The 14,086-nt window shown below is 36.7% G+C and overlaps 3 protein-coding genes across 3 annotated transcripts; all 3 read left to right on the top strand.

Annotated features, from left to right (window-relative positions):
- Positions 1-1,322: 1,322 nt before the first annotated feature.
- LOC144565273 (small ribosomal subunit protein bTHXc-like) lies at positions 1,323-2,319 on the top strand. The gene is made up of 3 exons (XM_078314985.1): positions 1,323-1,508; positions 1,609-1,673; positions 1,975-2,319. The coding sequence occupies exons 1-3, from the start codon at positions 1,361-1,363 to the stop codon at positions 2,119-2,121; spliced, it is 360 nt and encodes a 119-aa protein (XP_078171111.1). The 5' UTR covers positions 1,323-1,360; the 3' UTR covers positions 2,122-2,319.
- Positions 2,320-7,125: 4,806 nt separating this feature from the next.
- Positions 7,126-9,718, top strand: LOC144565136 (Tetratricopeptide repeat (TPR)-like superfamily protein). Its single transcript, XM_078314797.1, has one exon. The coding sequence runs from the start codon at positions 7,194-7,196 to the stop codon at positions 9,510-9,512; it is 2,319 nt and encodes a 772-aa protein (XP_078170923.1). The 5' UTR covers positions 7,126-7,193; the 3' UTR covers positions 9,513-9,718.
- Positions 9,719-11,448: 1,730 nt separating this feature from the next.
- Positions 11,449-13,678, top strand: LOC144565416 (Ubiquitin-like superfamily protein). The gene is made up of 4 exons (XM_078315164.1): positions 11,449-11,739; positions 12,085-12,190; positions 12,832-12,931; positions 13,408-13,678. The coding sequence occupies exons 1-4, from the start codon at positions 11,523-11,525 to the stop codon at positions 13,507-13,509; spliced, it is 525 nt and encodes a 174-aa protein (XP_078171290.1). The 5' UTR covers positions 11,449-11,522; the 3' UTR covers positions 13,510-13,678.
- The last annotated feature ends 408 nt before the right edge of the window (positions 13,679-14,086 follow it).

Here is a 14,086-nt window from a genome sequence, read left to right as displayed (position 1 = left end):
ACTAACTGGTACAGATTTAAATTAATGTATCGGTATATAGCCTGACCAGCTTTTTTTTTTGTCTCAGTAAAGACCCGGAGGTCATTACAACAGGCTTTACCAGTAAAAAAAAAAAAAGCACCTCAAACTATAAAACAACATTACATTACATAATTATGATTATGGTCATACCCATTTATAAATCACTTGTAATAAAAAATTTATCCAAAAAAGAAGGCTACCTTGTTTCTCTGTTATCTATCATCTTCGTAAGTTTGAATGGAAAATAAATTTACTGTTTTTGTTAAAATTAGAAAAGGGCTAAGAACGTTGCTTCTATCTGGATAATTAAACATACATTAAACTTGCTGGCGGTTTCCAATTTGTTACGGAACAGAGAATGAAAATAATTTTGTTGGTTGTGCTTTGTTGAGATTAATTACTGAGATTTTATTGCAATTTCAGATAAATAAGTCAAATTATGCGAGCTATGGTTTTGCTTAGCATATGTAATGTTCAAGTTCATTTGTTTTTTATCATAAATTTTTATTAATTTTGATAATTCCTAATAATATATAAGCATCATCGAAATCTGTTCACGCAATATAAATTATTTCCTATGTAAAACTGTAAAGATTAATATGGTCTCTGATATTCTTTACATTAATCTTAATAGTCTTAGTCTATATTTTTTACGAACATACACGCTTTAGTACGGATTAAATATTTGATCTTGTGTCTTTTAAGAAAATCCGTTGAATAAGCTCAACAAGATTAACAATGTAAGTATTAAATTTTTTTTAATAAGCTTGCTTGACAGGATTTTTTTATCATGAAATGGATGTATAAACAAATTCAGATCCAGTGCAATGCCTGACTAAGTGACAGTTTCTAATTCAATTTCAGAAATGTTGTAGAGTTTTTTCTTTAGTAAATATGCACAAAAATTTCTTATTAAAAAACTGTTTATAAACTCCACGTTTTTCAAATAATTGACTCAAATTATTTCTTCTTTTTTATTTATTGTTGATGTGGTTTAATAGAAATGTTAAAATTAAAGATATAAAAGTTTAGAAATTTTAAAGATCTTAATTTTTCAAATAATTATTAAAAAACTCACTTGAATTGATGGGATGAAATATGAAGATTCTGTATAGACGGCAATATTATGGAAGTCTGACATATATTATTTAGTAAATGATAAAGTGCGATGGAGCAATCCGGGTTGCTAAAACAATTAGAAACCCGAAAGGCCTAGATCAAAGCCCAGAAAGGCTCGCCCAAACTGCGCCAAAACTGCCTCCTTTTTTGGGCTTATAAAATACATTTTTTCCTTCCTCCTCGAAAGTCTTATCTGTTCCTCTTCTATCCAAAATCAGCGATGGCGCTGCTCACTGCTGTTGGAACCTGCACCTTCTCTCCGATCCTGAATCAGAGCCACTGGCTGAAGGGAACCTCCTCCGGCTCCTCCCCTTTCGTCACCTCTTCTCGCTCCGTCTCCGTTTCCGTCCCTTCAAAGCCTATCCCAGGTCCTCATTCTCTTCTACTTCCTTTTCTTACTTCCCTTATTTTTGTTTCTTTTTTTTATTTCTCAATTTGGAAAATGAAAATGATTATATTTTGTGGCAGTGATATGTGGAAGAGGGGATAATAAGACTAAGAAAGGCAAACGCTACAACCATTCCTGGGGCAATGTGAGATGCATCTTGACCCATCTTTTCCTTCCTTTCTTTTGCTTTTTCTCACACTCCATGGCAAAATGGCTAAATCTGATCAATTATTGTACCTATTGAAAATGAAATTCCTCTCAACCCCTGGCTGCATAGGTGTGCTGGTATGGTAATTGTACGCCCTAGGTAATTAGCACTCGGCTATGTTTGGATTGCAATACATTTTGGATATGCCGACGATTTAGTGAGCTAAGGCATAATTAATCCTATGCAATATTTATATTATTCTGTGGTTTTGTTTGTTAACTGTGAACGGATGGATCAGGCAAGGCCGAGGGACAAGACAAAAGGAACAGGACCACCACGAGCACCAACTCCATTTAATCCCTATAAGAAGAGGTATGAACAACAACTCGACGCATCAGAATTTGAAAAATTAGAACAGGTGGAATCTATCCCTGATATGGATTAGTTACCCCATTTTGTAATATTTTCATGATCGGAACCGTGTGTTTCGCGTCCTACTATTTACAATCTGTGTATTCAGACTCTGTTATTTTCTTGGCTTCGGTTTATGATGTTTGTATTTCGTTACTGTAAGATTGCAAAAGGTCCTGGCTCTTGCTGTCTTGTATGAATTAGGTTAAAAAGCATGTTTGTTTTAGAAAAATAGTTGATGTCACTATTGCAAATGTTCGTTATTGTTTACTTCTAGGCTTCTAGCATAACAAAATTTCTGTTAGCATTAGTTTTTTTTTAAGGTTAGTCAGCTTGACGCCGGTAACTATTGTATTAATAAAACAAATTATTTATAAAGTAGAACTCTAACATCTCTCCTAGCATTAGTTATTTTCGTTGTAAATGTGCACCTTTTCAAAAGGAGAAACTTAAAACAGTGGGATATAATTTCAAAATAATAACTTAAAGTAGCACCTTAATTATATAAAAGAACTTCTAGTTCACAATAGAATAGAGAACATAATTATGTCACTAGTTACGGAAATTTAGGGACGGAGTCAGAAAATAAGATAAGGTGGAGTAAAATTTGTTAAGCACAAGTATGTTTGTATATTATTTCTGAATAAAAATGACAAAAGAAGTATATTTTGAAGAAAAAAAAAACGATCAGAGGTAGACAAGTGCCTCCTTACTGAGAACTCGTTAGTATTGGGAAATAATTCCATGTCACCAGGTAAAATTTATTGTGCTATAATTGTCATAGATGAGATCAGCTTTGATTTAATGGAGCGGATCGGAGCAAATGTGTTTTGTATTTATAATTAGGAAATAAAAAATGTTCTGAGTGGATTGAGCTATCGCGACAGCAGTGTTGAACTGATCGCTCACCATAATAGTAATTATGATCAATAGCTCCCTTGGTTTGTTGCCTTGTTGGACATGCACTAACTCGTACAGGTGTGTGCTCGGTGCCAGTTGATAAGCTCCTGCTTATGAGTTATGACCTGATCCTTGATGGGCAGCGAGACTCGTAGTCTTGATTCTCGCAGAGGGAGGAGTTTGGTGATATTAATCTTGATGCAAATTCTAGCTGTGTGATTCACAATGAAAATTTTCTAGTACCGTCGAGGATCTCAACTTGTTATAACTTAACAGATATAATATGCTAATGTAGATACTCTTTAAAGTCTTCAAGATGACAAGAGGATAACAAAAGGCGAAGAACTTATATCGGAGAATTTTGATTACCAACATAGGATTGAATGTATATAAACTAAATTAACGGCGGTGTTGAAAATTTTCTGGTACACAAATTCTCGTTACTCATTTTAGAAAAGCACGTGTTTAATTTTTAAAAATAACATTTAAAATATATTGGAATGTACTGTCATTTAAATAAAAAGGAAAAAAAAAAGTATGTATAAGAATTCTTATTAGTCATGTTTGATTGTAGAGTAAGTAGTGAAGTAAATATTTTAATTCACTTTTATAAAGTCAAACAAAAAATAAATTTAAAGGATTAAGATGAAGAAATATTTTAATTAATCCGGAGTAAGTTACTCTAACTGCGAATCTCACAATTAGAGTAACATCTAAGTTATAATTTATTCCGCTTCTCATCAACTTACTCCATCAAACTCCAACCAAATATAATTAATTCAATCTATCTTAACTTGAAGTAAACAATTTAATCCGAAGTAACTTTACTCTACAATTAGACATAACTTGAATTTTTTTTTTTTTTTTGATAAAAGGCGGGTGTGTTTGAATGAGGCAAAGAATAGTGCTAACCCGGGTTAGCTATTATTCCGAACTATTATTTTACGTTTGGATGTGTTTGGGTTAGCAAAAAGGGACTATTCTTTGTTTGTCTTTTGTGGGTTAGTATGCTATTCTACTAACTCAACTAAAAATTAGATTAGCTCACTATCTCAAATTTGAGTTAATTTACTATTCTCACTAACCCAAGTCTTCATCCAAACACATCCTAAAGAATTAGTTAGCTTGCACTCTTTTTTTGTTCATATCAAGGTCATATAACAACCATTAGTGCCCTGGTAATCAAAATCATCAGCTGGAAACACACAGACAAAATTGGGTTAGCTCACTATCTCAAATTTGGATTAACTCACTATTCTTACTAACCCAAGTCTTCATCCAAACACACGTAAAGAATTAGTTAACTTGCACTCTTTTTTTGTTCATATCAAGGTCATATAGCAACCATTAGTGCCATGGTAATCAAAATCATCAGCTAGAAACACACAGACAAAAGTATGCATTTGAGCTACTGAAACTAGTGGTGAAAACAGAATTGGATAATCTGATGGATATCCGCTCCGAATCCGTTTAAAATGGATATGGATAATACCAAATACGGATCCAAATATTTTATTGGATATGTAAAAATAACCCGGATATGGATAATTCCGTAAGGGTATAAATGGAACGGATATCCATATATATCCGGATCCGTTAGAATCCAAACACAGACCCGCTAATAGCGGGTTGCCAGTAATTAAATCTAGGAGCTTGACTCCTAAATTTTAATAAAAAAAATAGCGGGTTGCCAGTCTCCGAGGACCGGCCAAGTGAATTTTACTCTGCACCCCGCTTATTTTATAGCCCCTCCTCCTAGCTACTCTTTTTAATATTCTCCTGTGGGACCAAACAAATGCAAATGCTGGGAACGGACAAAGCGCCTCTTGAAATGAATTGTTGTGGGACTGAGAAGCTTGGCGACGTATGAAAGGTCTGTTTATAGTTGGGCCTGATTATAGCTCATTTATTTGTTAGGCCTTTCTGTACTGCTTAAAGAATAAATCAAAAAATCAATAAATAAATATAAGGTGGCGAAGAGCAAATATCAAAGTGAAAAGTCTAACATTACGATAACTTGTGACAACTGTTAGTTGACATTTGGAATTCAAAATCTATTTGAAATTAAAAAAGAACTGCATTAAAATTATTTATTATATTTCAATGTAGTTAAAATTATAATTATATTATCAGATGTATATGACTCAATTATCCAACAATTATTCGTTTTATATCCGTATTTGAATTCGTATCTGTGGACTATCCATTTTGTATCCGTATCCATTTAAGACAGATTTAGTTTTGAATTTTGATATCCATTTACTATCTATATTTGTATCCACTCATAATGAATGTGGATATGATATCAGCATTATCCGCTCCGTTTTCACCCTTGACTGAAACACAACATGTAAGCCACACACCACGAGAGCTGAGGTAAGTATTTATAAACATAAAATTTGTCTCTTGACGGCTTATCTTCTTGACTTGCGATCTTTATGGAGCAAGATTAATATCCCCTTCATACACCACCATGTGGTATTCATCAGTAGCCATCTGTTCATCGAGCAAGATTAATATCTCCTTCATACACCACCATCTGATATTCATCAGTAGTTATATGTTCATCATCAGAATGCCAGCTGGCCAAAGAAATTGCATCCAAATCACTTGATAGCCACGAAGCAGTACATTTCTTTACTGCTCAATTTGATCTTCCAATGAATATTTCAAAATTTAAACATTTTTAAAATGTATCTAATAAAAGGGGAGGGATCCAATACCTCATTTTTTTCATACCTCATCATATTTCATATTTTATATCTTTGTTTTCAAAGTCCAAACTGTTGATCTAAACCGCTAAATATAATATTTATACTAAAATATGCATGAGATGAAATTTTATAATTTAAAAAAAAAATTTACTATTTTTTAAGATATGTATAAAATCACTGTTTTTTGACCCTTAAAAATGTGATTTTCTATCCATCTTAAAAAATAGTAATTTTTTTTTAAAAATTATAAAATTTATTTCAATCATATGTTAGTGTAAATATTATGTTGAACGGTTCGAATCGACAATTTAAACTTTGAAAATAAAAATATATTTTTTTATATTAAAAAAGACAAATGCCCGTTTCATTACCATGAAACTTTCAAAGTTCTTACACATAAAGTACCAGCCTAATAAAGGAAATAGAAAAGGCAAAGAAGATTGGTTCAAAATAGGCGCACAGGCCTATATAATAACAAATCCAGAAGTAATAACAAAAGAAGGCACTCAGGCACCATCCTCTGTCTCAGGGGAAGCCATCTGAATGGGTACCTCATCCAAGTCCTGAGGGAGCCAACCATTGACTGCCGCTTGGAGATCTTCCTTCAATTGTCCTGCCCAATAAATTACGAGAGAAACAATGGTAAGAATGACATTCCTGCAAGAAAGAAAAGCAGTTCTAGTTTGTTTACCACATGGTGACATTCCTGCAATGATTTGTGTTTGGCAAGAATGACATTCCTGCAACAATGTTTTAGCCATCTGTTCATTGAGAAACAATGGTAAGATGTTAGCCTGAAGAACATTTTTCTAGAGGTTGGAATAGGTGGGATCCTTAAATCTCCACCACCATTTAGATAACAGAGCCCAATTCATTTGTTGGAGATCAAGAATTCTCATCCCCCCAAATTGTTTGGCAACGCAAAGGTCCTGCCAACACATCAAAGCATATTTTCTTTTGGAGTGAGTACCTTGCCAGAGAAATTGGCGCCGTATTTTATCAATTTCACGTAAAATTTGAGCAGGGGTTTTATAAAAGGACAAGGTATAGAGAGGGACAGTGGACAGAATTCAAGAGTGTAATTCTCCCCCCTAAGGACAAAGATTGTCCTTTCCAGCCCTGAAGTTTATGCTGAATTGATCTATTAAAAATTACCAATTCTTATTCAAGAGTGTAATTCTCCGAGCCCAATTCATTTATTAAAAATAAAGATATAAAATATGATGTATGATGAAGTATGAAAACACAGGCATTGAAACCCTCCTGATAAAATAGAGAGAGTTCTCCGGTGATATGGACCCGGAGGGATAGAGCCGTAGAGGCCGACTGGGCGAGCTTATTATTATTTTTCCATTTGAAAATAGCAGTCCATGTTTCATTCCCGTCCTCCGGACTTAATTATAAAAAAGAAAAAAGAAAAAAAAGGGAAATAAACAATTCCGCCGTTATGTATTAACAGAGGCACTGCCGCGCAGTAGTGGAAAAGGGAAAAATGGCTCGGCAGCTCTCTTCGTCTTTCTCACTGGCCGCCGCTCACAAAACCCTAACCCTCTCTACATCCCCCTCCCTATGCCGCCTCCCTTCCCTCCTCTCCCTCCTCCATCTATTCTCCACCTCAGCCACTACTCTCCCTCCCCCTCCCATCTCCGATCCACTCCAATCAGACCCCACATCCTCCGCCGCTGCTATCCCTTCCCCCGCCCCTCCCATTTCCGATCCACCCCAATCGGACCCCACAACCAAGCGAGCCCAGCGCCGAGAAACCAGACACGACATGGCCTCCACCATCTGCTACATGATGTCCAGCCGCCCCTGGACCACCCGCCTCCAGAACTCCATTCACTCCCTCGTCCCGACCTTCCCTCAACCGCTCGTCCTCTCCGTCCTCCGCAAATCATCCTCTCGCCCCACTCTCGCTCTCCAGTTCTTCCGTTGGGTCGAGAAGACCGGCTTCCGCCACGACCAAGCGACCTACGCTGAGATCATCCCCATTCTTACTAGCCACTCCATGCTCAACCACGCGCGTTGCCTCATGCTCGATGATATGCCCAAGAGATCCATCCAGCCAGATGAGGCCATGTTCGCCTCGCTTATAGAGGCATACGGCCGTGAAAAAATCCCCCAAGAAGTTGTCAAGCTGTTCAGCCGAATGCCTGAGCTCGGTGTGCCGCGCACCGTGCAATCATATGATGCCTTTTTCAAGGGTATATTGCGTAATGGACGAGTTTTTATGGCTAAGAGGTACTTCAATGCCATGATCCGTGACGGGGTTGTGCCGGAGTTGTCCACTTATAATGTGCTTATCTGGGGTTTCTGTCTCTCTTCCAAGATGGAAACAGCAACTCGATTTTTTGCTGACATGAAGGAGAGAGGGGTTATGCCTGATATTGTTACTTATAACACTATGCTCAACGGATGGGTTCGTGTGAAGAAGATAGAAGATGCAGAGAAGCTGCTCGAAGAAATGTCTGCGGCTGGTTTTGCTCCCAACCTTGTTACTTACAATATCATGATCAAGGGGTATGTCTCCGAGGGGAAGGTGGATACCGCATTCAAGATGTTTGAAGAAATGGGTGAGAAGGGAATCAGGCTAAGTGAGAAAACTTTTGCCGGTCTGATGCCAGGGCTTTGTGATGATGTGGGGAGAGCAAAAGAGGCACTTGAAGCTCTGAATGAAATGGCAAAGCGGAAGCTCACACCAAAGGATAAGTCTGTGTTTGTGCGATTGGTGTCGACTCTCTGTGAGTCTGGCGACTTGGATGGTGCTGTTCAAGCCCATCAGAAGACACGGAAGTTCAAGCATGTAAGCATCGACCCAATGCAATATGGCGTGTTAATTGACAACTTGTGCAAGGGTGAGAAGTACAACGATGCAATTAAGCTGCTCGATGAAATGCTCAAGGAGGGCACATTGACAGATCCTCAAAGCCCATGTTTGGAGGCAACGGCTTATAATCCTTTAATCGAGTACCTGTGCAACAATGGATGTACGGAGAAGGCTGAGACATTTTTCCGTCAACTGATGAAGAAAGGAGTTGATGATACAGTTGCTTTTAACAACCTTATAAGGGGCTATGCAAAAGAAAAATCACCAGAGTCGGCTTCGGATATACTTAACATAATGGCACGTCGTGGGGTCACGACTGATCCAGATGCCTACTCCTTGTTGGTCCAGAGTTATCTGAACAAGGGAGAAGCAGCTGATGCAAGAACAGCTCTAGATAACATGATGGAACAAGGTCACATACCAAGCGCCTCTCTCTTCAGGTCAGTAATGGAGGCTTTAATGGGAGATGGGCGTGTGCAAACTTCCAGTAGAGTGATGAAATCCATGGTTGAGAAGGGTGTGAAAGAAAACATGGACGTGGCACACCAAATCCTGGAGGAATTGTTTACAAGGGGTCATGTGGAAGAGGCACTCGGTCGAGTTAGTCTGTTTTTGAGCAATGATTGTTTGCCAGATTTTGACAAGTTGATTCTTGCCCTTTGTCAGAAAGGTAAGGTAGTGGAGGCTTACAAACTTGCTGATTTCGTGCTCGAGAGAAATTGTGACGCAAGCTTCTCGACCTTTGACAAGTTGCTTGATGGTTTGTCAGAGCAAGGACAGACCATGCCAGCCTACTCTCTGCTGTGCAAGATAAAGGCCAAGGGAGGGGTGGTAGATAAGAAGGGATGTGACCAACTTGTGGCGAGGTTGAATGAAGAAGGCAACACAAAGCAGGCTGATATTCTGTCCCGTCTTTTGGCAGGGAATATACGGCGCACGGGTTCTAATAAAAGTGACAATAAGATAGCTATGGAGGGGTACTGATGTATTTATTCTTCCTTTGAATACTTCATTTGTGCTTTTTGATGCTGTTTATTACACTTTGCATTTCATGTTGCTAATTTCTTCAACAGAACATGGATGAATAAGACTTTTAGCTCTTATACCCCCCTCCCCGGGCTTTTCTGTTTTGCTAGGATATGTACGCTTTTATTTTTAAGATTATTACTTGATTCATTTAAAAGATGTCTTAATAGGATGTTTGATGTCTGTTCTTTGTATAATTTATTTTGCGTTACCCTGGACGAGATTTCTGTTCGAGTAAAATCTAATTGATGGTAAAAGAGATTATGATGCATTTATTTCCTTGGCGTCTCTTGAGTTTGAGCTTGATATGGGGAGGCTGTGGTCAGTGTTCAGGTGATCAGGTCGTTTTGTAATGGGGAGAGGGGGGGTTTCCGATGGACATCGGATCAAATCCTGTTCGATGGGCTCTTGGAACCGTCGGATCTACTTTAGGATTCGTGTGTATGGATTTTAAAGCAGACGCAAAATTATGGGTGCGAATCCTAAAACAGATCCGACAGTTCCAACAGCCTATCGAACAGGATTTGATCCGATGCCCATCGGACACCCCCCCTTACCCTTTGTAATGACGGGGAAAAATGAAGATAGCTTTCTCAATCATCGTTGACGTTGTTAAATGTAATAAATCACTGCATTGATATTATTTAAATGTAATATACAATTCCATTCAATTCTGATTCTGTCCTAAATCTATTTCAAACTTCATTCCATAGCAATTCCACTTCTCCCTTCATTCTAACCCTCTGATCGGAATGGCAGCGCGACTTCACAAACGCAAAATAGAAAAAGAATTCGTATACCGTTTGTGATCGGTAGTATAATTTAAAGGTAAGAAGAATTGATTCGACTAGATTTGAAGAGAAAAAAGTTGCTCAATGAAATCGTGTGAAAAATGGAGGTATTTGATGATAATCGATTTCAACGCTATGTTAAGACTCAATGGTTCTTGTTGTCTTCTTCTTCGCACTTCCTTCGTACGTAACTAAGATGTAGTTTCCAAATGCACTTAGCAGAGAAAAAAAATCTTTTGATTTAAGTGTCCTTCATCTTCTTCAATTTGTTTTTGTTCTATTTTGCTATCAGCAGTTTACTTCATTATAATTTTTGTAATAATTCGTAACCCAGGTTTTAATGGCATGTTTTGTAAATTAAGTCAAAACTTAGACTTTTTCTATACTTTCAAACACTGAATTCTCAATCTATAATTGAAGCTTCCCATCAACAAAATTCAGTTTGGAATCAAATCTTTTCTTCTCTTTTCAATTGAATTGAACTCTATCCTCGTTATTTTTTATTCCGATCATAATGTAAAACTGCATCCAAACAATTCGGCGCAACTACCCAACAATTTCTAGAACATATTTTTGTTGAGTATGACTAATATAACATCAGTGTCATTTTAGTTTATATAACACCAACTCCAAAATTTATCAAATCAAATTCAAATGGTGAATACAATCAGTTCAAGCTAATTTACTTTATGAGTGATGCGTTTACATGCAAACTTTTTATATTTTCAAGTTATTTTAGTGTCAAATCAAGCAGTAAAAAAATTAAAAAATGAATGTATTAAAATTAACTTAAAAACTCAAACATTTGACCGCTTGACTTCATATCAAATAAACTCAAAAACTTATAAATTTTATATTTAAATGCATGTAAATGCACTACTAATGAAATAGATCGGTAAATTGTTATCTCTGCGGTAGACGGGTAGTCATTCCTCAAATAGGAAAGTACTCGCTTACCATAACTAAAAGTTGTATGGATCTCAAACTAACTGGAAATGACATAAAAGACCAGGAGATCTGACAGGCTGAAAGAGCGTACTGAGCCCAAGACCCAACTTCGAGCCCAAATTCAACCCAAGGACGAACAATTCTCATCTCTCTCACTCCAGTTCCTTCCCGTATCGCGTAAAAATTGAACTGCTGGGGTTGAGGAAGGTGAAAGAGGGGAGAGCAAGGGATGGATTCTTCTTCATCAAGGCATGAAATAGAGGGAGTGAACAGGGAGAAGGCGAGGCAGCGCGTTGAGTCTCTCCTCTCTACTCTCTTACAAGATCCGATACTGTCTGATGTGCCTAAGCATTCTCTCTCCGTCTCAGATGCGGATGTGCTCATCAACCTTGAGCTCGGCAGTGCGATCAGATTGACTATTCTAAAGATGGATAACACTTCCTTCGGTACATATACATTCACTTTTTAAACCTCTATTTTAAAAAAAAAAAATTCAGATCATTCTTTGCTGTTACGAATGAGGAGGAATAGATATAGTTGAAGTTTATTTTGCCTTATATTTGCCCCACTTTTGTCTAAATTGGACAAACTGTCTTATCTTCTTCGATTAATACACAATATAGCATCACTGGTTTGTACTCGTCTACCCTCACCTGTGCAACATATATAAAATCAAATTTAGTACATAAATGGATGATTCTGCTAGTGAGTAGTGATCGGCACACTTTTTAAACTGGTTCAGTTATACTTCATTGGTATTGCTTAATATTTATTTTATGATTATTTCACAGAGGTTGCAGTTTTGAACTCAGCTACAGTAAAGGATTTAAAAGTGGCCGTCAGAAAGAAAGTAAATGAGATGGAACAAGCAAATATGGGTCACCGACACATCTCTTGGTAGGCTATTTTTCTTTATAGAAGGAATATTTATGTCTGCCCCTCCATATACAATGATCATATAAAGTTATATACCACTCCAAAGGAGAACTTTATGATATGCTTGCAAAGCATGACAAAGTACAACCAGATTCCTCTCCAAATTTCATGGAATTTACCAAAATTACCTTTCCTTTCTCACATTTTCATCTGGGAGGCAAACTGTGAGGTAATGGAGTGCTTGTTTTTGGCATCTTTTGAAATGAGGAATAGAGGGCTACACTTAAAATCATTTTTTTTTGTTGACGTGGCGGTTTGTTTTATACTTTGTACTCCTTTTAAGAATGGGCTGATTTTTGTTGCTTTTAAGGTATAAACGAATATATAATATTTTGAATTGAGATCTGCGCATGTATACACACGCAATTGCTACCTTTAAGGAGAAGAGAAGGACATAAATTTATTTTGTTTACAAATTATTCATCAAGTTGGTGTTAACTGGAAGGCTTAACCCAGCCCCTCAATTATTTTGACTGTGTAATTCAAAAGGAAAAGAAAAAGGCCTAGTACTAACTCTAATCAGTAAGAGAGATTATCATTTTTTGCTGAACTGCACTGAATGAAAATTTCTTACTGGTAGAAATTGGATTGTGTATTGGTAGGAAGCATGTGTGGGCAAACTATTGCCTGGTATGCAATGGAGCTAAATTGATAAATGAAAAATCTCTTCTCTCTGCTTATGGCATTCGGAACAACTGTAAGGTAACTTTACTACTCTCCAGGGCACTTTCTTTCTGTTCTACGACAGCTACTATTTTCCAGACACCATGTCTTGTCACTTTGATAGCCACATATATTTTGCTTTTTCTTTTTGTTGATTTGCTTTCTGTTCGACTGCAACAGGCGAGTGTAGATGACTCGAGCTGGTTGGCATTGCACGAGTCTTATATAACTAAGTATATAAGCATAATTTAACTATTGAGGGTTATGAATGATTTGGTATAAATTGGATAATGAAGTTTCTCATAATTAGCTAAATATCATGACTGAGGCTTTAAGTTCTGCCTAGCACCACCGGCAATTGCAATGTTTTTTTTTCTTATTTTTGTTATCATCCTGTGTTTATTTGGTTCTTCTAAAAGGGATCATTTTGTTATCATTCAGCTGTAGCTGTGTATCTTTGTATATGTACCCTTTCCTTCTTTATCCTGATACATGTTGTCATTTAATTGATACAGATCGAGTTCTTGCCAGATGTCACATCAAGACTACGTGAGAAGCATTCAAGGAGAAGGAAACACCGTTTTTTTCATGGTCTCAGCAAAAAGTGTAAAACTTAAAATTGTTAGTGCTGTAGATATGGTTCATGATGTTTATGATAACATTATTAGTCATGTTTTTAGTTTAGTAGGCCGAAATTATTTTCAGCTTGGTGGTTCTTTGAATCGTGTTTTCACAAAATGACCGGTCTGTTTTTGGCCCAAGAAAAATTATTAAATTTGCATTGCATTTTTTTAGTGGATGGAGAACCCAACCTACAGTTTCAGCACAACAACAGTAGTACATATGCGAAATTATCTAAATTCTCTACAAAAATAATGAATTTCAGGTTGTAAGTGGGAATCAATGGACCCTGAACTTTATATGTGAATACGCTGACTTGATTTAATGATTTAATAAAATAAACTACTTGATTGAATGATTATTAAAGAACCATGATTGGCACATCACATTATTTATGAGAATAATTAAAGTGCAGTTGTTGTCTTCATGAAAGTTCACAAGTCTCTTTCTATAGGATTAAAGCAACACCATTTAAAATATATAAAAAAAGAAAAGTTAGGTAAATCCGTTTATTCTCTAATACCAGTTGGACCAAGCGTTGGAGTAAAATGTGAACTTGTAAAGCACTGAAGT

This window comes from Carex rostrata, chromosome 14, assembly GCF_964058835.1.
Source record: "Carex rostrata chromosome 14, lpCarRost1.2, whole genome shotgun sequence".
NCBI lineage: Eukaryota > Viridiplantae > Streptophyta > Magnoliopsida > Poales > Cyperaceae > Carex > Carex rostrata.
The sequence above is the reverse complement of the archived record's forward strand: the minus strand, read 5'-3'. Positions and strand labels throughout refer to the sequence as shown.